Here is a 21,223-nt window from a genome sequence, read left to right as displayed (position 1 = left end):
TATTTATTCCCTCATTATTAGATTACTGCCGGTTGCCTGGAATTAAAAACCACATATTCAGATGAACATGTAAGTAAAATATGAGTGCCATGTATGTTCACCGAAAATGTACCTTTTAGTGACACGAAACCGGTAGTAATCTAATAGCAAAAGAACTAAATACAGCTGAAGCGGGTTATTAATGCCCAAGATAACTACTCATAGTTGTGGTTGCCCTACCTAGAAGGTTGCCTGCATTTTTTAAAGTGTGGTTTCATGAATATGTCTCAAAATTAATGTGTTCATTAATGTAAACACTAATCATCTTCATCGTTTTTCTGCTGTATTAGCAGGTCCTTCGCAACTCCATTTCCTGCAATCCATCGCTTCCTCCTTAATGCCAGTTTATGTGCTGCGTCGTTGTTGTTATTTGGCACATTAAAATGTTTCATTGTTTTTCCCACTGAATCGTCACAACCAGTAGTTGGTTGTCGTAATCATCATCCTCATCATCTTTTCTTCTTCTTCGTCTTATATTTAGGGCCTGGTCATAACTTTTAGTCTAGACTGCAAGCAGGGGGAAACGTGTCCCGAACGTTCCTTAGCGATTATAGCATTTCACCTCGATTCCATGGATGACTGTGATTGGAGGAATTACCTTGCTGTAAGTTCTTAAATGAAGCGATAGGTATTTAACGAAAGACAAAACGTATTGTAAGCAGAATGACCAGCTGTCACTCACTCCGCTTACTATCAGACACACTGTTTATATATGATCTGGCGTAATGTTAGTGCCCCACATAGCTAGTCCCTGACCCATTGTTAAGTATCACGATGAACATGTTACGACCCGTGATCAATTGCATTTACTTGCACCATGTGACGTCGTCTCGCCCACAAATAATGTTCGTGTTGTCCTTCCCAGCCGCTGTGGCCGTACACTGCAATAAAACGGACACATACAGAGTAGGACTGAGCATACACACGAGGTAAAGTTAGGAACCTCAGATTAAAAGCAAACTGATGAATTGCTTGAATAAACACAGTTATGTACCTATCTGCTCATATTTAAATATATGGTTGCTGTTATTAAAAGTTATTAAGAGCTCTCTGTGCGCAACGTTCGCTGAACTGTCAGCGCTTCGTGTAATTTAGGAAAATGTTTCGAAACACCAGATCTTTACTAAGATTCAGACTTTTACTAAACACTGGTTTTGTCACTTTACAGTAAATTTACTGTCCATTCTAGCATTAATCCCGTTATTTCGGCTCACATAATGACTTGGTTGTCTGCTACAGGTCGTCAGGTTGTGTAGTAGCTGACAAACCCAGCAATGTTCGGGTATTAATTTTGCTACTTTTCTCATAGAAAATAAATAACTATGTTTTCCATCTATTCATAAAAGCACCTTTGAAATTATGAAACAGTCATACAGAGAAATAAGCATAATGTGCATATGTATAAATACAGTATCCAAATTAAGCAACATGTTACCTGACAGTTTCCGTACTCTGGGCGGAGCTGCTTCGCGTGCCTACAACGCGATTTTTTAAATGTCTCTGTGGAAACGCCGCTTCATGGCTCAATGGACAACTATTGTTTCCGCCTACAGCCGTTCGCACTTCACAGTTGGAATCCGTCAGAAGCGCTGCCGGGCTGCAGAGATTTCTTTCAGTTTACTCGACTGTAGGAGTGTCTTAGTAGCAAAGAATAAATCTATTAAAAATTCACGCATGAAGCGTCATTTTCTCACGAATCTCTGTTTATGACGTCATATCTTTTGAACTATGATAAGTAGCCTGTTCCTACTCCCACAGCAATTGTTGCCTTACACAAAGGGACATGAGTACCAACTTTGGTTGAAATCGATCAATTTGGTTTAGGAGATGTGGAACATACAGAGATACATTCATCCTTTTTTATAATATATGCTGATTAAACACCAACTGGTAAACATATAGTTGGATAACACCTCACAGATACAAACAAAAATGAAACTCTAATTCCTGTTTCTATGTTTTTACGTATCACTTGATACAAAACAGACGCAGATAATAACCGTTTAAACGTTATACTTTGACGGTCGATGTACATGGTTACTTCATAAAGGCACCAGCTACTACTTACTTGACTCCATCCACATTCCAAAGCTACTTGCATGGAGGCCTCTCGGCTCACTGTGGAAGGGGTTATCGATACAAAACAACTGCAGTATTTAGTAAATGATGTTTTAACAAATAGTATTTTATAGAGCATCAGTAAAGCAGTTCCTATATAATAATGAAAGCTTGCAGTTAGAAACGTATTTCGATTTACATGTCACTACGTGAGCTATAAGTCACTAGCATAGTGCAAATATTCTATGCACTACTCTCGTACGATAGGTCACATCTTAGGCTGCATAATGAAAACATATCTGCACGGTGTACTTTGAACATGGAGCCGTACTGATTAATAACGCGTAGCGACCACCAACAGTTAACATAGTTCTATTTGTTACTTTCAGACGCTTGTGTCTTGTCTTTTGCCGAGATGTTAACTAAGAAGCACGAACATTCTAGAAATGAATGTTTAGCGCATTGCTTACTAGCTTGCTTTGGCGTAATACAATGTTACACGATTTTTCAGTTCTGAAGATGTGTTACTTTCTGACCAAGGTTGGATTTGTTCTTTGTTCATTGTTCATGGATAAATATTGGTCTTTCATTAAATCATGCTTGGGTATGGTCATGGTTCACGTTATTTGTCCATCCATTTAATAACATCAAGGGGATCTGAGAATATGTGGGACTATTTTGTTATGTTTTTGATAATGCGAGGTATTGTATTCTTAAGTGGTCTCTCCTTAGAGGACATGTGTCACACTCTCATTGAATTTTCATATTTATTCCTTGAAAAAATAACATGAATTCATTTCTATATTCTCCTTAATTATTTCATCCTAAAGTGACTTATAAAATTTTGTGTTTGTCACGCTCAGTTACCACTGTAACGTCCCCTTTGAAAAATTGTGAAAGACTGTGCTGGTAAACTTCTACGTTATTTGATTTTCAAGCAGCTGAGCAGAACTCAATGTAATCAAACAGTTTTATCTTTACTTATTCTGATCATCACTAAACTGACACACAACATTTTTAGCGCAACGCAATCTGACTTTCAAAAATCCCTACAAAAGAATGGCCCTGACTAACAATAACCTATACTTTTCATGAATCACTTACCCCACAAAAATAAAAAAAAAAATCTTCGTTACTCGAACTTCTGCAACACAGCGAGCGCCAATATTGCCAGCTAAATAAAAGATTCTAACTACTGAAGGCACTAACTACAGATAGGCATAGTTAGCAAATGAAAGATTTTGATAGAGAACAAACAATGTATTTACCTTAATAGTGTTGAAAAGTCACTAGCATGGTGCATATATATATATATATCAGTTCATGACTTTCATCTTCACAAATTTCCTTTTTTTTGTCGGACACAAGTCCAGATCGTCCGCTTATAGCAACCTCTCAAAACTCTGGCATCTTTCTTCCATATCCACCACTGCTAGAGGCACACCTCCAACTGCCCAACGCTACGCGCTGTTCACATCCAACCGCCCAACACTACACAAGCGAATATTCCAACAATGAGTCCAACAGCCACAGACTACATACAGCGCAGTCAGTGATTTTCACACACAGCGCTACGTGGCGTTACCAACATAAAAACCTAAACAGCCTACTTACACCACAAGCACAATTATCAGTTGTCTACGTTCGTAGATGACGCGAGCTCAACCACCGAATACGTCTTACCTTGCAAAAAATACTGTCACAATAAACGGCCATTAGCAGACAACAGTTTCCTTTCTTTGCATGCGTATTACAGCTAGCATTAGAAAGGTTTGTAGCGCAAAGGAATTTGAGACACGTGCTGAGAGTAGCAGTTCTGATTCACGTTTCTAGCAAACAGTTGTTAGGGAATAGGAAGTGCGACCTACATCTGTATCGCATGGGTTTCAAATGATTGGTTCAAATGGCTCTGAGCACTATGCGACTTAACTTCTGGAGTCATCAGTCGCCTAGAACTTAGAACTAATTAAACCTAACTAACCTAAGGACATCACACATATCCATGCCCGAGGCAGGATTTGAACCTGCGACCGTAGCAGCAGGGCGGTTCCAGACTGTAGCGCCCAGAACCGCACGGCCACTCGGGCCGGTTCGCATGGGTTTCGTTTATAAGAGAAAACACACATGCTTTGAGATTGTGTTAGAGTGATTGAAGGTCTCGGGCGTAATATTGCATTACTTAAACACATGTTAAAGACCCTTTTATACTTTCCATTGCGCTATCGAAGTTTTAACTACTACCGAATATTACATTAATATCGGTCAGATATCGCCGTAGTTCAATCAAGAGACAAAATCTTGTATAATAAGTGGAATAATTTCGTGAATAAATACTTAGGTTATACTAGCTATGTACCCCAGTTAATTTCAAAGTAAGAAGTGGGTTCCAATATTGTTGTGTTCCGACGGAAATTCCAGTAATTTTACAATGTCAGTCTCAGGAATTAATATCTTTACTGCAAATTTTTAAATGATCTTATGAATATGACGCCTTTTTTACCTTTCACAGCTAGTGACAGTGATGGTGGGGGACAACGACTTCTGCCTGGACATCTGCTATGGAGACACTGCGAAGAAAGCTGCGGAAAACCATCGGAAAGATCTGATAGACACGCTGGACTACTTGCGTCAGAACCTGCCACGCACCCTCGTCAGCGTCGTCGTCACTCCACGCAAGTATAACATACGTCTGCCCTCCTTGTTAGAACTGATAATGAATCCACTTTCCTGGTAGAAACTTGTGACTCCTACCGGGTGAGTAGCATTGGAAGTTAATTTCAAATAATACCGTAACTGTTGAACACTTATTTTTCTGTGCTACAACTACTTTGCTGAAAAAATAAGAAAAAAATTACAACCACCAGTTCCGAATATATTAAAAATACGTGAGGTCTACCAGTTTCGACGAATGTTTCACTTGGGCATAAGACAAATATCAGGACTGGATATCCCAACTGGGTACACCTTTGCTCACCTCCCAGATCTCTGAAGTTTTGCTGAAGCAGCTGATATCTACAAGTGTCTGATTTGCCTCTTTGGGTTACTTATTTATGCAGTGACTTTATGATAACTACATTAAAGACCAGGTCATTCTGCGTGGACCCTCTATCGAACAGCCGTCTTGGTGAAATCAAACGACGAGACCTAACTTCACCTGTGTCTGTTGTACGTCCCGTCTACTGTTTCAGTTTTATTTTTCACCTTTCCAACGGTACAGTGCTGTTTAACCAGCTTTGACGCCTACGCGTGGAGAAAAAGGGGTTATTAAGATCTATTAAGGGCACATAATTCCAGTTACATAAACTGTGGTTGTTTCGGTACCTCGGTAAATGAAAAACTTAAAAACGTTGAGAATACAGCAAAATACCCACAACTCACCACAATAACACTCGTTCCGTAGCACGTTTCGGTATCAGTAACGGTAATGTAAATATTAAATGTTAACAACATCTCCAACTGATTTTACATACTATATCTGACCACGCTGACAGAGCGTACTCTCCCAAATGTCATTTACAGTCTGCGACAAGTTTTTCCTACGTCAGGTGAAAAGAAAAGAAGTGTCAGTATGAATCTAAACTTGCTCGTTCTGCTTTCCTTGTCGTTTTTCAGTGAATGGTCGTTACAATTTAATTTCCGTTATTTCTATTGAACAAAACAGAATGATGTAGTTGGTGATGTGTTCCGTTAGCTATGTTTATTATGAAAATGATGTGAGCTGGATGCCAGTTGCAGCTATTTCTTACAAAAATACCTTTGAATGGTTACAAGGTGGTAATGTCTCAAGTAAATCATTTATGGGCTTGCAATTAACTACTTATTTCTGTTGAAAAATAACTGTACATTGCAGTAGGTACAGTTACGAAGAAACACTTGTATTAGGCATTTCACAGTATTATCTCTTAGACAACATATTTTCGCTCATAGATTATAACAAGTTTTTAAAGACAAGTAGTACATCCATTTTTGTTCAAAAGTTAGATTCGTTAAGGGGAAAGTAAATACGCTAGAGTACTTCGAATCATTTCAACTTTTAGTATTATATTGTGAATATGGCTATCGTTCATAAAAACGAATACATTGTTCAAAACATGTCTGCACGAATTCCATGAAATTTATACCGAAAAAAAAGGAAAAAAGGGAAAAAGGCAGATGTAGGGTCTACATTTGTCTTTCAGCTTCACAGGAACAAATAATCATTACGTAAAAGGGATATTTATTTTCTGTGCAAAAAGAAACTGAGAACTTTTAAGGGGTGATACGAAACTGACGTCCTATCACGAGTGGGTGGGTAGAGCCCTAATGTCTGAAGCTATGCTTAAAATATGAATGTTAATGACTTCATATTCAATTGGAAACCTGACCTGACCGCAAGTAATTAAAGATATCGTCACAGCAACATACAAACTTACGTAAATATGTGAAACGGTAAATAAATTAGCTTAGCCATGTAGCTGAAAACCAATAGTAGGTAAATACTCAAAAAACCTTACCCAAAAATCACACACTATCTTATATTCAAGAATAATGAGTGGCTTAGAGAGAGCAAATAACTAATAGGATTATAGTTACAGCATATAACTAATAGGAATATAGTTACTGCACTGCACTCATGCTGTGCAAACCGATAAAAAAACCATCTACATTCTCAGTACATGTAACATAAGTTCCAGTCAAAAGCATGAAATTACAGGTTCTCTTAATGAGTCTTGCAGAAAGACAATAAGGTTTTTATAATGTACGGGAGAATGATAAGGTCGAACACAGCGGGTTGAATAGATATTACTCGGTGTCGTAAATCAACACCTAGTTTACGAAAACGAGCGAGCCGAATCTTCGTGAAGACACGTGCATGAATACCAGTTTGCATTACAACCCACTACAAGTTCTGCGCTTGGAATAAATAATCGTTGGACTATTTAAATCACATGACCTGCATGTGCCCTATTAACCACCTTGGCGAAGTAACTGGAAAGACCACCCAAAATCTTAAACGTTGCAGACCTCCGAACCGCTTCGCGTCGGCTCCGAACATACAGCACAGTGGACCCGTCCACAACATTGGAATCTGGCTGTCTTATACTATGACATACCGCCTTTTAGCGGTGTTTTGTTGTGACGGACAACGAATGTTGGGTAAAAAGGTTCCGAGCTTCTCCGCTGTAATGTTTTAGTCAAATGGTCACCTGAAAATGTGGCTCTTAGTGCCACGAAACCGGTAGTGATCCAATAATGAAGGACTAAATACAGCTGAAGCGGTTACTAATACCCAAGATGACAGTGGAATGGAAAGCTTAATTCAGATATTCACCATACGAGTGCCAGAGACTCCCATTTCCTGAGGTCCTGTGCAGATCTCAAAGATGCAAAGACGCTCCTGTGGTGTCACAAGGCAACTTTCAGAATCGGTTCTTCTCGACAAAAAATATATCGAAATTTAGACGAAATGCCATTAAAAACAACAGAGGGAAGCTACAGTTTCTTAAATCCTCTCTGAGAGTGATGGAGCGGAGCTTAAGGTATTGGGAGCATTCGGGAGAACGTGTAAATTGCATAAAATAAATACTGGAATGATTCATTTGAGAGTTACTACGTTTATAGTGTAAAACAGTGTTTCATTGCAAATCGTCCATCGATGCTTACGATAAATATGTGAGTACTCATTACGTATTCGATATCACTGCCCTAGTACTGCATTGTAATGTCCTTCGTAAGGGCATTAAACAAGCTGAAATAATACCAAAGTCATTCTGTGACTCCAGTAGTCCAGTCTTACGAAAATTCTTATCATAAATATTTACATGGAGCTGATGTGGAGTTAAGATACTATGATGATATACGACGCTCTACAGCGTTTCATTCTTTTGCAGACATGGACATCATCAGGAACTTCACGACGCGGTCTTTATTGTGTGAGCTGGTTAATGACGCAGAGTGCCCCTGCATGTTCGGTCTGCGCTTCGGTAACAGACGGCAGGAATTAACTCGCGTCATGGACGACTGGCAGAAGGTGGATGAGCAGGTGGTAAGTGAGTTTTGCAAATAGTCACACAGTGGTTCACGTACCCTACCTGTTGCTGTCTGATACACACTGATCAAGGGAAATACACAGATCAACCAAAAAACTATGACCGCCTGTTTAATAACTTGTTTGTCCCTCTCTGGAACGAATACATCACTGATTCTGCGTATCAGGGATCCGACAGTTGTTGGTAGGTTTGTCGAGGTATATGACATTAGACGTCTACGCACAGGTCAGGTAATACGCGTAAGTGATGGGTCGCTGATTCGCGTACGCAGTGATGGTGCCTAATAACGACCCAGATGGATTTCATAGGACGTACATCAGGCGAATTTGCTCGCCGTGACATCAACCGCGAGTTCACTATTCTCAAACCACTGTAACACGGACAATTATATGGCTGAAAGATGACATCACCGTCGGGGAAGACATCAAACGCGAAGAGATGCAAGTGGTTCGCAAGTGTCAGCATGTCTTCGATTACTACCACAGGTCCCACGAAAGCGCAGTAAAACGTCTCTCACAGCATAATACCGCTCCCACGGCCCCGCATCCATGGCGCGCTTCAAGTTCCGAGCCGCCATTCACCTCGATGACGGCGTTTGTGGAGATGGCCATCAACCTAGTGTAGCAACAATGTGAAGCACCCGAAGAGCCACCATTCACCTCGATGATCATCGACCTAGTGTAGCAATAATATGAAGCACGCGAAGAACCGACACGACTCCATTGACCAACGGTCGAATCACGATGGTCCTGTGCCCACTGCAATCGTAACTGATGACTTCTTGTGTCAGCATGTGACACGAAGGGATAGTCTGCGGAGGAGCTCCACGTTCAACAATGTACGATGAATGGTGAGCTCCGAAACACTTGTGCATGCACCAGATCACCATCTATCCGACTTTATAGAGCAGGCAAGCCACTAAACCCCACGTTGCGTGAAGAATCGTTGACTTCCAACCATCTAGCGTCTATGGTACAGTACTGGCCATTAAAAGTGCTACACCAAGAAGAAGTGCAGATGATAACCGGGTATTCATTGGACAAATATATTATACTAGAACTGACATGTGATTACATTTTCGCGCAATTTGGGTGCATAGATCCTGAGAAATTAGTGCCCAGAACAATCACCTCTGGCCGTAATAACGGCCTTGATACGCCTGGGCATTGAGTTAAACAGAGCTTGGATGGCATGTGCAGCCTCAACACCATACCACAGTTCATCAAGAGTAGTGACTGGCGTATTGTGACGAGCCAGTTCCTCGGCTACCATTGTCCAGACGTTTTCAATTGGTGAGAGATCTGGAGAATGTGCTGGCCAGGGCAGCAGTCTAACATTTTCTATATCCAGAAAGGACCGTACAGGATCTGCAACATGCGGTCGTGCGATATCCTGCTGAAATGTAGGATTGCGCAGGGATCGAATGAAGGGTAGCGCCACGGGTCGTAACACATCTGAAATGCAGCGTCCACTGTTCAAAGTGCCGTCAATGCGAACAAGAGGTGACCGAGACGTTTTGCCATTCGTGCACCCAGGTTCGTAGTTGAGTACACCATCGCAGGCGCTGCTGTCTGTGATGCAGCGTCAAGGGTAACCGCAGCCACGGTCTCCGAGCTGATAGTCCATGCTGCTGCAAACGTCGTCACACTGTTCGTGCAGATGGTTGTTGTCTTGCAAACGTCCCCATCTGTTGACTCAGGGATCGAGACGTGGCTGTACGATCCGTTACAGCCATGCGGAGAAGATGCCTGTCATCTCGACTGCTAGTGGTACGAGGCCATTGGGATCTAGCACGGCGTTCCGTATTACCCTCCTGAACCTACCGATTCCACATTCTGCTAACAGTCATTGGATCTCGACCAACGCGAGCAGCAGTGTCGCGATGCGATAAACCGCAATCGCGACAGGCTACAATCCGTAATGGCTGCCAAATAACTGTTCTCTTTCGCACATAGGTGCCGCTAGCGTCGTCAAAGGGCACCAAAGTGGAGTAGCACTGGCTCTTTGCACTGTCACTGATCGGACGAGTATATACAGTGTCATAAGTTCTTTGACGTACACATCCCACAGCTAGCGTGACGTCACTCAATCCAAATTAAGTTAAACAGTTCACACTACAAATTAATTATACGGCACTTCTTATCCGAAAATTGCAAATCCTGAATACACGTCGCCATGTAACACGCCCGGGAGTACGAATGGGTGGGGTGGTACCTTTTAAACTGTTGTCGTTTCGTGACCGTGCGCCCTGTCCACACCACGTACCTGATAATCCCACGGCGGTCGTACTGTTCTGCTCCACACTGCTGCTGGCTTGCCTGAAATTATCTATCGAATTATGCAAGCGGGTTTAGGGGAGCCACTCAACGTTAAGACACAACACTGTTCGACGTCTGGTATGAACAACTATATTCTGAGACGAATAAAGGAAATCACAGGTTGCACTGTTTACATTCTAATTCATAAGTGTTATCCCAATTAATGGATGATTAACAGTCCACAATATCATTCGGACGAGCGTACGCGTAACCGACACGACGCGGGTGATTGTTGATGATGCGGAAGACGAATGATCGCACGAAAGTTCTTACGCTCGTCACGCATGTACAGATATTTGGTACGAGTCCTCCTTGACACTAGTAATGATATGGCACTGTTCGTAAAGTTAAATTTTCAGTTCTCACTTGTACGAGCGCGCGCGTAACCGTCGCGGCGCGGCTGATTGTTGATAATGCGGAAACTCGATGATCGAACGCACGTTCTTACGCTCGCTACAAGACACTGGCACTTGATTGCACTCTTTTATTACGGTACGACACGCAACGAGAGGTAACACAAATACGTTATCAGCGGCATTGATCATTTTTCAATTACTTCCTGACGCACTTTCCCCTGTATCATTTCCATATTTCATCGCTTCACTGTAATAGAACTTGTAGCAACACTCCAACTTCTATACTAACAATGCCTCTCACATGCAGAGGTACACACTACACAACATAACAGTTCCGTTTCCCGCGCTCGACACGAGAGACGCGCTGCCCGCAAAGATACTCCGCAACCAAGCCAGCGATATGGCAGTACGGTTGGTTGGTTTGGGGAAGGAGACCAGACAGCGTGGTCATCGGTCTCATCGGATTAGGGAAGGAAGTCGGCCGTGCCCTTTCAGAGGAACCATCCCGGCATTTGCCTGCAGTGATTTAGGGAAATCACGGAAAACCTAAATCAGGATGGCCGGACGCGGGATTGAACTGTCGTCCTCCCGAATGCGAGTCCAGTGTCTAACCACTGCGCCACCCCGCTCGGTCTATGGCAGTACGCTTACAACATACACTCTAAGACAAAACGACGCACCACGAAGGAATTATCCAAATGGGACGGAAATCAGTGGGCCCGCATCTCGTGGTCGTGCGGTAGCGTTCTCGCTTCCCACGCCCGTGTTCCCGGGTTCGATTCCCGGCGGGGTCAGGGATTTTCTCTGCCTCGTGATGGCTGGGTGTTGTGTGCTGTCCTTAGGTTAGTTAGGTTTAAGTAGTTCTAAGTTCTAGGGGACTTATGGCCACAGCAGTTGAGTCCCATAGTGCTCAGAGCCATTTGGAAATCAGTGGAGGTGATTTACGTCTACAGACAAACAAATGATTACGAGGTTTACTTTCGTGCTGAGTCACAGTCACACAGCACTTTTGAAATAATATACTGCCATCTTACTGTGTATTACTGCATATTTCTTCTGCACAATCTAGACTTCGGCTTTCACGCCATTATCGAGTACAATGTTCTTAGACCTTTAACATAAATTTGCTGTTTACTGTGATCGATGACAAACGCTCAGTTCAACACATTTGATTGATGTCAATGTTAAGCATATGTGTTGAACAGTGTATTTATCACCCTGCACAGTATACAGCAAAATGATGTTAATTGTCTAAGAGCACTTGTAAGTAGGCTGTTTATGTTTTTATGTTGGTAACTCCACGTAGTGCTCTGTATGAAAATCGCTGACTGTGCTGTGTGCAGTCTGTGGTTGGTTGGACTCGCTGGAATATTCGCTGGGCAGTTGGATGGGAACAGCACGTAGTGTTGGGCAGTTGGAGGTGAGCTGCCAGCAGTGGTGGATGTGGGGAGAGAGATGCCAGAGTTTTGAGAGGTTATTATGAGCGGACGATTTGGGCGTGTGTCCGTCAGAAAAAGGAAATTTGTAAGACTGGATGTCATGAACCGATATTTATACATTATGACTTCTGAACACTATTAAGGTAAATACCTTGTTTGTTCTCTGTCAAAATCTTTCATTTGCTAACTATGGCTATCAGTAGTTAGTGCCTTCAGTAGATAGAATCTTTTATTTAGCTGGCAATATTGGCGTTCTCTGTATTGCAGTAGTTCTAGCAACGAACATTTTTGTGAGGTAAGTGATTCATGAAAGGTATAGGTTATTGTTAATCAGGGCCATTCTTTCGTAGGGGTTATTGAAAGTCAGATTACGTTGTGCCATAATATTGTTAGTGTAGTGATGATCAGAATAAGTAAAGAGAAAACTGTCTGACTACGTTGAGTTTTGCTCAGCTGTTTGGAAATCAAATAACGTAAGAGTTTTTCCAGCTCTGTTATTTTTTACACGCAAAGGGGAAGTTTCACTGTACTCGATAATGGCGTGAAAGCCAAAATCTAGAGTTTACAGGAGAAAAATACAGTAATGTACAGTCAAATAGTGGTGCATTCTTTAAAAAAGTGATTACAGCATGAGAAAAATTCGGCTTCAAAAACTGAGCAAATCAGTAACACGTTGGTTCCCCTCTGACCCTTACGTAAGCAGTTATTCGTTTTGGCATTTACCCGTCTGTGGATGTTGAACGGTTAATAATATTGTTTATGGTGACCATTCCCAATGCAATCATGTATGTTTCTGGTTTACCTTCCTTACGCTTTTCTTTCTTTTTTTTTTTTTTAAAAAAAACGCCTTCTTACAATAAGATTCCCCCTGACTTGTGGAGGTTCGCGGGCCGCAGTGGCCGAGCGGTTCTAGGCGCTTCAGTCTGGAACCGCTCGACCGCTGCAGTCGCAGGTTCGAATCCAGCCTCGGGCATGGATGTGTGTGATGTTCTTATGTTAGTTAGTTTTAGATAGTTCTAAGTTCTAGGGGACTGATGACCTCATATGTTAAGTCCCGTAGTGCTCAGAGCCATTTGAACCATTTTTTTTTTGTGAACACAACGGCGTCAGGAGTACAATTCAGTCTAAGACAAACAAAAACAGCGACCGCAAAGAAATTAACCGAATGAGACGGAAATCGGAGATGTGATGTACGTATATAGACAAACAAATGATAACAATATCAGTAATACTGAGCAAGTCAATAATGCGCTGTTTCACATCTGCCATATATGCAAGCAGTTTCTCGGCTTGGCATTGATTGATAGTGTTGCTGTATGTTCTCCTGACGAATATCGTGCCTAATTCTGTCCTATAGGGGTGTTAGATCCTCAAAATCCCAAGCTGATTGGTGTTATGCCCATAATGCTACCAGCGTTCTCAACTGGGGAGAGATCCGGCGACATTCCTGGTAAAGACAGATTTTGGCAAACATAAAGACAAGCGCTAGAAAATCTCTCCGTTGGCAGGCGTGCATGATCTTGTGAAACGTTAGTCCAGGATGGCTTTCCATGATGGGCATCAAAACGAGGCGTATAATATCGAGGTACTACTGTGCTGTAAGGGAGCCGCGGTTGACAACCAAAGGGGCTCCAGATCATCACTCTTGTTTGTCGGACCGTATTGGGGGCCACAGTCAAATTGGTATCCTACCGTATCCAGGACTTCTCCAGGCACGTCCTTGCCTTGAAATCTCCTTGACTGGCGTAGAACTGTCTTCTGTGATGAGTGTCGCTACGAACCGATTCATGATGACGAGCGAAGAAGGATGTGGAGACGCTCCGGACAGCGGTTTGTTGCCCCTCATGGGCAGCTATCCTAAGCTTACATTTCAGCAGGATAATCCGCGCCCACACACGGTGAAAGTTTCTACTGCTTATCTTTATGCTTGCCAAAATCTACCTTTGCCAGCAGTGTCGCCGAATTTCTCCCCAGTTTAGAACATTTGGAGCATTATGGGCATGGCCCCAATCAGCTCATGATTTTGGGGATCTAAGGAACTCAGTAAATCAATGCCAAACCGAGAAACTGCTTACATATGGACCAGAGCTGGAACAACATGTTATTGACATGCTCAATTCGTGTAGTTCTTCCTCTTGAATGAATCATCCAATTTTTCTGATAACGTAATCACATGTTTGTCTGCATAACTACATCACATCTACCAATTTCAGCTCCATTCGGATAATTCCTTCGTGATGAGTTGTTATCGTTAGTCCTAGAATGAATTATGCTGCTGGCGCCATTGTGTTGGATTCTTCTGCAGTGAAGTTAACCTTCACTAAACAGGGGGAATCTTATTGTAAGAAGGCGGTTTCTTTAAATAAGCATATGGAAGGTAAATCAGGAACATAAATGATCTCACTGGAAATGTTCAAGATAGCAAATATTATTATCCGTTCGTCATCAACTGATAGGTAAATTCCTCTTAGATACGCTGTCAGGTATACCCCGCTTGTTTTGCACGTGCTAGTTGTCAAGCCGTGTCTCCAACTGCCAAAATACACTTAAAGAAAGTATGTTCGTTAGCAGGAAGGGTATTTTACAAAAACGCTACTTAGCTGATAGCTACCATCATAATAAAAAGTATCATCTCCCACAGAGGAAACGACGTCACGGGACAAAAAGTAAAATACGCGCAGTTGATACAACATGTAGCGATACTTTTCGGCTACCCGTTGCTAAGGGAATACATCTAAAATCCACCTGAGTATCCAAAGTAGCATTAAGAAACAACATGTTAATTTCAATACAATTATCACCGATGTAACAAAAATATACATGTAAACAACAATTCTTGAACCATTTTTTCCTATTTGGAAACTAAAACGATGTCTGGATGCTACATTCGGCGAATACGGACGCCAAAGACAGTGAATAGAGTGCCGTAAATCCCATTATCACCAATATACTGCGGATTCATGGGATTAGTGAGAACTGTGCTTTGTTTCCGAGTGCTACTATTTTTCAATACGACAGTAACACCAGTCTTATATGGCTACAATTTGTCATTGGATAAGATTTTCTTTATTGTAGTCCTTAATTCGAATAATCTGAACGATTATATTTGACACGTGTAGCGAGATCACACACAATCGTAAAAAAATTTAATCTGAATGGCGACTATGAAATTCTGTCCTCCCAGATAAGACCACTAAACTGCACATGAAATTAGATACCTTTTAAAAAATTATCAACTTTCTCTATTAAATAAGTCAGTCATTGGATAAGTAAATAATTAACACGAATGGTTTATAACAATTACCTATGGCTTTCTTCACAGCCAACTTACGCCATATTAGGATGTATTCCGCATAGCTACGTCGTAAAGATGAATTAAACTATTAACTTCAAACAGATTTACAGAACATGATAAATTTAATGCGATCATTACAATAAGTTCTAATACTGAAGTAGGCCCTAAGTGAAATCTATTGCAGAAGTGAGCTTTAACAGAAGTTTACTCTAAAGCAGAAGTGAGCTTTAACTCTAAAGCAGAAGTGAGATGTAATATTTTCTAACAGCCATTGAGTAGAACGCAAATGGCAACAGCGATGTCTGAATTACACACAGCAGAAACGTCTCTGAAATGTAACTCGACCAACAGACAAAGATACGGAAAATGAGTAAAAATAATTCACAGTAAAATGATATGTTATAGATGGTTTGTGACAACGATGTGAGTCCTATGAGTGCATGCAATAGCTATATAAACCCATACGAAAAATTCTCTTGGATGAAGCAGGTATCATCAATTCCACTAATAATTTTATATTAGCACAATAATTGTAATACTTGTCACCAATGGTAAATACAAACTGCCTGGATTTACGCAGTGACCTTTTAACATTTCTGAATTATATGGTACACAATAGTAGGGACTAAGTTGCACAAGTTGTACACTGAGTAGTATTGAAGAGCGATGTTGGCATCTTAACGGGAGACGCAACCCTATTGGGTATTGAGACTGTTCATCGTTGCTCGGATCACTAAAATGCGAATGTGTTTTTCACTTCAGATACACTCGTACTTCGATTGTAAAATCTGGACGTCTTGCAAAACGCACTTGATGTCAGTCGTCTGGGGCAGTAGTTAAAGTGATTACTTATGTTTTCCGGTACTCATAGGGAAAGTTCCAAAAGTACTCATGGGAAGCAGAACCTTGCAGAAGCGTTATTATCGCGAACAGAAAAAGGCCAGTGAAACTGCCTGTGAGTCTGATTGACTGAAGGGCCTAAATGTTAGATAATTTCGTGGAGCGGTTTGGAGTGGTAATTAGTGGCCCTCTGGGGCGGGATTTGTATTTTAACGTAGTTCTGGAGTTAGTGATCCTGTGCGATTAATGAATTTACGGAAAGCCGGCAAAATATTCGAATGGCGTTCCTGTACCCAGGCATCGAAATGTGCTTTAGCTCTTTCCTGCTTTTTTGAGGGAGATACGTCTTCGGTTAGGGAAGGATCAGAGGTCGGCGTTCGGCTTTCACCTTGAGGAAGGCAGGCTGTATAAAACTGATGAACTTGACTGCGGTTAACTGCTACCCATCTAGGTCCATTTCCGCCTTCCCCCTCTCTGCCTGTTCATCTCCTCCTTCCTTCTTCTCTCTCCGCGTTGTCACCCCCAACCCAATAGCAGGTTGCTGGTTCTTACCCACAGTATTTCTTTCCCGATAGAAAATCGTACGTCTACCAAGTTTGCTTAAGAACGATCCAGGGTTCTAGGAGCTTTTTAATTGTGGCTCATGTCATATATATTGAACATATTTCATACGTATTTGTAACCTGCTTCAACTGCATTCCTAGGAAATTTCACCTTGTAGTTCTGTTTTCACGCAGCTCATTGTTCATGATGTATCTCCTAAAAGATGTGTCGTATAATGATATAATTTTGTAGCTACGTTCACTAGTGACAACAGACTTGACGCTGTGTTCACATCGATCCTCGACCGATCACCGCTGTTGAGCGCTGTCGATCTTGGCTGATACTTGAATGGGTGACCAGCCGGATCTGCCTAGTGCTGTTGGCAAGTGGTGTGCATTTAGCCCTTGTAAGGCCAATTTGGGAGCTACTTGATTGAGACGTAGCGCTCGGAAGAGCGGTGTACTGACCACATTCCCCCCACATCCACTGACGCTTATCGGCTGAGGATGATACGGCGTTTTCGAAGGCCTATTCGGATGGTGCGTTTTACACCAGTAGTATACAGGGTGACTGACTAACTATTGTAACCTGGAATAACTTCGAAAGTATGATAGTAGCTGAAAAGTTTGTGGGGCAAACGTTGCATGGGACAACGGGAGCCATAACATGACGTTGGTTTTTTGTTGCTAGGTGGGGTCGCGTCAGAGATATGAAGGTCAATTTTTTGTTAATGGGATACTATAGTTTGGTACTTATTTTATGATAGCGGCTATCGAGACGAATCCATTGATGTGTAACAGTAAGGTCTTTGATGGTCAACGAAGGTCACAAAGGTGCCATGAACGTCCATTTAGAGGTGTTCCATGTGGTGACCATTGGTATCAATGCAGTGCTGCAATCTTCTTATCATGGATTGAGTGGTATTCCTTATCACTGCAGCACTTATCGAAGCACATGCTCTGACAATTCTCATTTGCCGAATACGGCGTATCCATCTAATGTGCCATTGACATGTAAGCACCATTCGACGGTTTCGCAATACAACACTAATAGGAACGGTAAGAATAGTGTCGTCGAATCAAGCAAATGTGAATGATGTATTCCATCGAAGAACAAGTCGATATGCTTCTCGTTTACGGAGAATTCCAACGAAATACAGTGAGACCTAGAGACTTATACGTTGAAACATATCCTCAACGTACTCACCTTAGACGTTGTACTTTTAAATATGTGTATGATAAATTGAGAACAACTGTATCCTTAACGCATCGGAAACATTTCCGGCAAAGGAAAGTTACTAACGAGGAAACGGAAACTGATACTCATGCCACTGCGGTTCGAGATCCTTGTGTTCGTTCAAGTCAAATCGCAAGGAAATCTGGCATGAGCCAGAGTAGTGTTGTTCCTGTTCTGTATCGCCATAAATATCACCCTTACCATATCAGCCTCCAAAAAAGAATTAACTGGTACGGATTGTAAGGTCGCATAGAATTCTGCCCATGGGCTCAACTTCAGATTCAGAGGGATGACACATTTATTAATTTGATTTCATTTATTGACGAGGCTACATTCACGAAATATAGTTGGCGAATGTATGGTGTAAGATTCTGGAGAACAGAATTATAGCCCCTGTTTCATCGAAGGAAATCTTAATGGTAGGAAGTACACCATATTCCTGCAAGAAACATTAATTCTGTTATTGCAAGAAATACCTTTAGGAACACGGAACAGAATGTGGTATCAATACAGTGGATGTCCTGAACATTTTTCGCTGATTGCTAGAAATGAGTTGCAGAGACAATTCCCAAATCGTTGGGTTGGGCGCGGAGATCTGTCGTGGCCGGCTCGTTCGCCAGACTTGACGCCTCTGGATTTTTTCTTGTGGGGATTCGTAAAAGACATTGTTTATAAAGACGTTCCAACTACACCTGAAGATACGCGAGAGAGAATTGTCAGAGCATGTGCTTCCATAAGTACCGCTGTGATGAGAAATGCCACTCAATCCATGATAAGAAGATTGCAGCACTGCATTGATACCAATGGTCATCACTTGGAACACCTTCTGTAAATGGACGTTCATGCCACCTTTGTGACCTTCGTTGACCTTCAAATACCTTACTGTTACACCTCATTGGGCTCGTCTCGATAGCCGCTGTCAGAAATTAAGTACTAAACTATAACATCCTATTTCAAAAACAACAAAGTTGACCTTCATATCTCTGAAGCGACCCCACCTAGCAACAAAAAGCCAACATTGTATTATGGCCCTCGTTGTCCCATGCAACTTTTGTCCCACAAACTTTTGAACTCCTATCATATTTTCGGAATTATTCTTCGTGGCAATAGTTAGTGACTAACCCTGTATATGGATAGCGTCTGCGAAATGTGTTGCGAATAGAGTTGGTAGAGAGAAATAATAAATTAAAACGTCATCTCTGATTCGGCAGTTTTTCACGTATCTCAGTGTTTATGACGTGATGTCTCCTGAACTCTGCGTCCTACAATGTCTTATATTTACAAGTAGATTCAGTGACCTATCTAAATGCTGTACGCAAAATGTAGATAGTGTTAGCAGTAAGGAAGTAATCAAGTAAAAGTTAATGTTTGATGCGACAGTTTTACGGTATGTACAGTGAAAATGTAGTAAGTGGTACATTTCTTTCCTTTCATCATTTTGTCAGCGACATGTCTCGTAAACGTTTGAAATTATGTATAAAACTGGTTGAAAGTTAGCAAGTGCTCTTATTTTCAAATGCTGGATGAATGATCAAACATGTGACAGCTGATTGCTGAGGGAATTTGTTACAGATTACTTTCTTCTCTCCCCAGTCTTTGCCAATCTTGTAAACAAAAACTATGTTATCAGTTTGACCAACATCAATCATCTAGGAATCAGGAGAAAATGCTATGCCTTTTACAACATAGCTTTTTTTCTCATACTTTGAGTCAACTGGTTTTGTTGACAATCTGTCACGTTTCACACCCTTCTGATCAAATACATGGATGAGGTGATCTGACATACAACAAGCAAATTTGCTGTTGTTTGGTGCCCATGCAATGTCCAGGACCTTTAATGCACAGTTCTCTGCCTCTGTTACTGTTTGTAAGTGCTTCAGCTGCATGATTCCTCAAATAAGCTTGACAGTTTCCAGTAAAATCTCTACATCTCTTACTTCTACAGCGACTTTTGAACCTGCAAAAAATCAAACTTGCAAATCTATGCGACCTTTAAGGTCTATTGAGCGTCTCGCGCTACGCTCCATTTGCATCCCCGCTCCTACTCCTTTGGTCGGTAGGTGGTTCCTACCACCACAGCGAATCTTCCCAGACAGTAAGTGAAATGTACACCAAGTTTTGTTGAAATTTGTCCAGTGGTTTAGAGAGAGATATGGAACATAAATACATACACATATACCGGGTGATCAAAAAGTCAGTATAAATTTGAAAACTGAATAAATCACGGAATAATGTAGATAGAGAGGTACAAATTGACACACATGCTTGGAATGACATGGGGTTTTATTAGAACCAAAAAAAAAATACAAAAGTTCATAAAATGTCTACCAGATGGCGTTTCATCTGATCAGAATGGCAATAATTAGCATAACAAAGTAAGACAAAGCAAAGATGATGTTCTTTACAGGAAATGCTCAATATGTCCACCATCATCCCTCAACAATAGCTGTAGTCGAGGAATAATGTGAACAGCACTGTAAAGCATGTCTTTCAGCATCCCTAGAGATGTCGGTCGATCACGATACACTTGCGATTTCAGGTAACTCCAAAGCCAATAATCGCACGGACTGAGGTCTGGGGACCTGGGAGGCCAAGTATAACGAAAGTGGCGGCTGAGCACACGATCATCACCAAACGACGCGCGCAAGAGATCTTTCACACGTCTAGCAATACTTGGTTGATTTTTTTTTTTTTTGGTTCTAATAAAACCCCATGTCATTCCAAGCATGTGTGTCAATTTTTACCTCTCTATCTACATTATTTCGTGGTTTATTAAGTTTTCAAATTTATACTGACTTTTTGATCACCCGGTATATGCATATCTACATACAGATACTTTTATAATACGTACGGAAATTGGTGATAGAGCAGTGCAAAAAAGTAATCAGAGCTCGCCAGTAAACGTTTCCGATTAAATCCGCTTAGCAGTACGTCGCGTTAATTTGTTTCGTGCACCGCACGTGGCTAAGAGCGCATGGCTTCTGACCTCGGTGCGAATTTGACTTGGTGCGACGTTACGCCAGCTGCGAGGCACGGACGAAAAGAAACGTTGCAACTATCCTAACTGACA

At 41.6% G+C, this 21,223-nt stretch overlaps 1 protein-coding gene across 1 annotated transcript in view; it reads left to right on the top strand.

The window, feature by feature from the left end:
* LOC126091124 (phospholipase B1, membrane-associated-like) overlaps positions 1–21,223 on the top strand; it is a 140,079-nt gene that overhangs the window by 100,009 nt on the left and 18,847 nt on the right. The window contains exons 5-6 of the mRNA XM_049907037.1: positions 4,607–4,769; positions 7,968–8,122. Coding sequence (XP_049762994.1) covers positions 4,607–4,769; positions 7,968–8,122 — 318 coding nt within the window. The remainder of the gene's footprint in view (positions 1–4,606; positions 4,770–7,967; positions 8,123–21,223) is intronic.

The sequence above is a fragment of the Schistocerca cancellata genome, chromosome 1 (genome assembly GCF_023864275.1).
Source record: "Schistocerca cancellata isolate TAMUIC-IGC-003103 chromosome 1, iqSchCanc2.1, whole genome shotgun sequence".
Lineage (NCBI taxonomy): Eukaryota > Metazoa > Arthropoda > Insecta > Orthoptera > Acrididae > Schistocerca > Schistocerca cancellata.
This window is presented reverse-complemented; position numbering and strand designations above follow the sequence as displayed.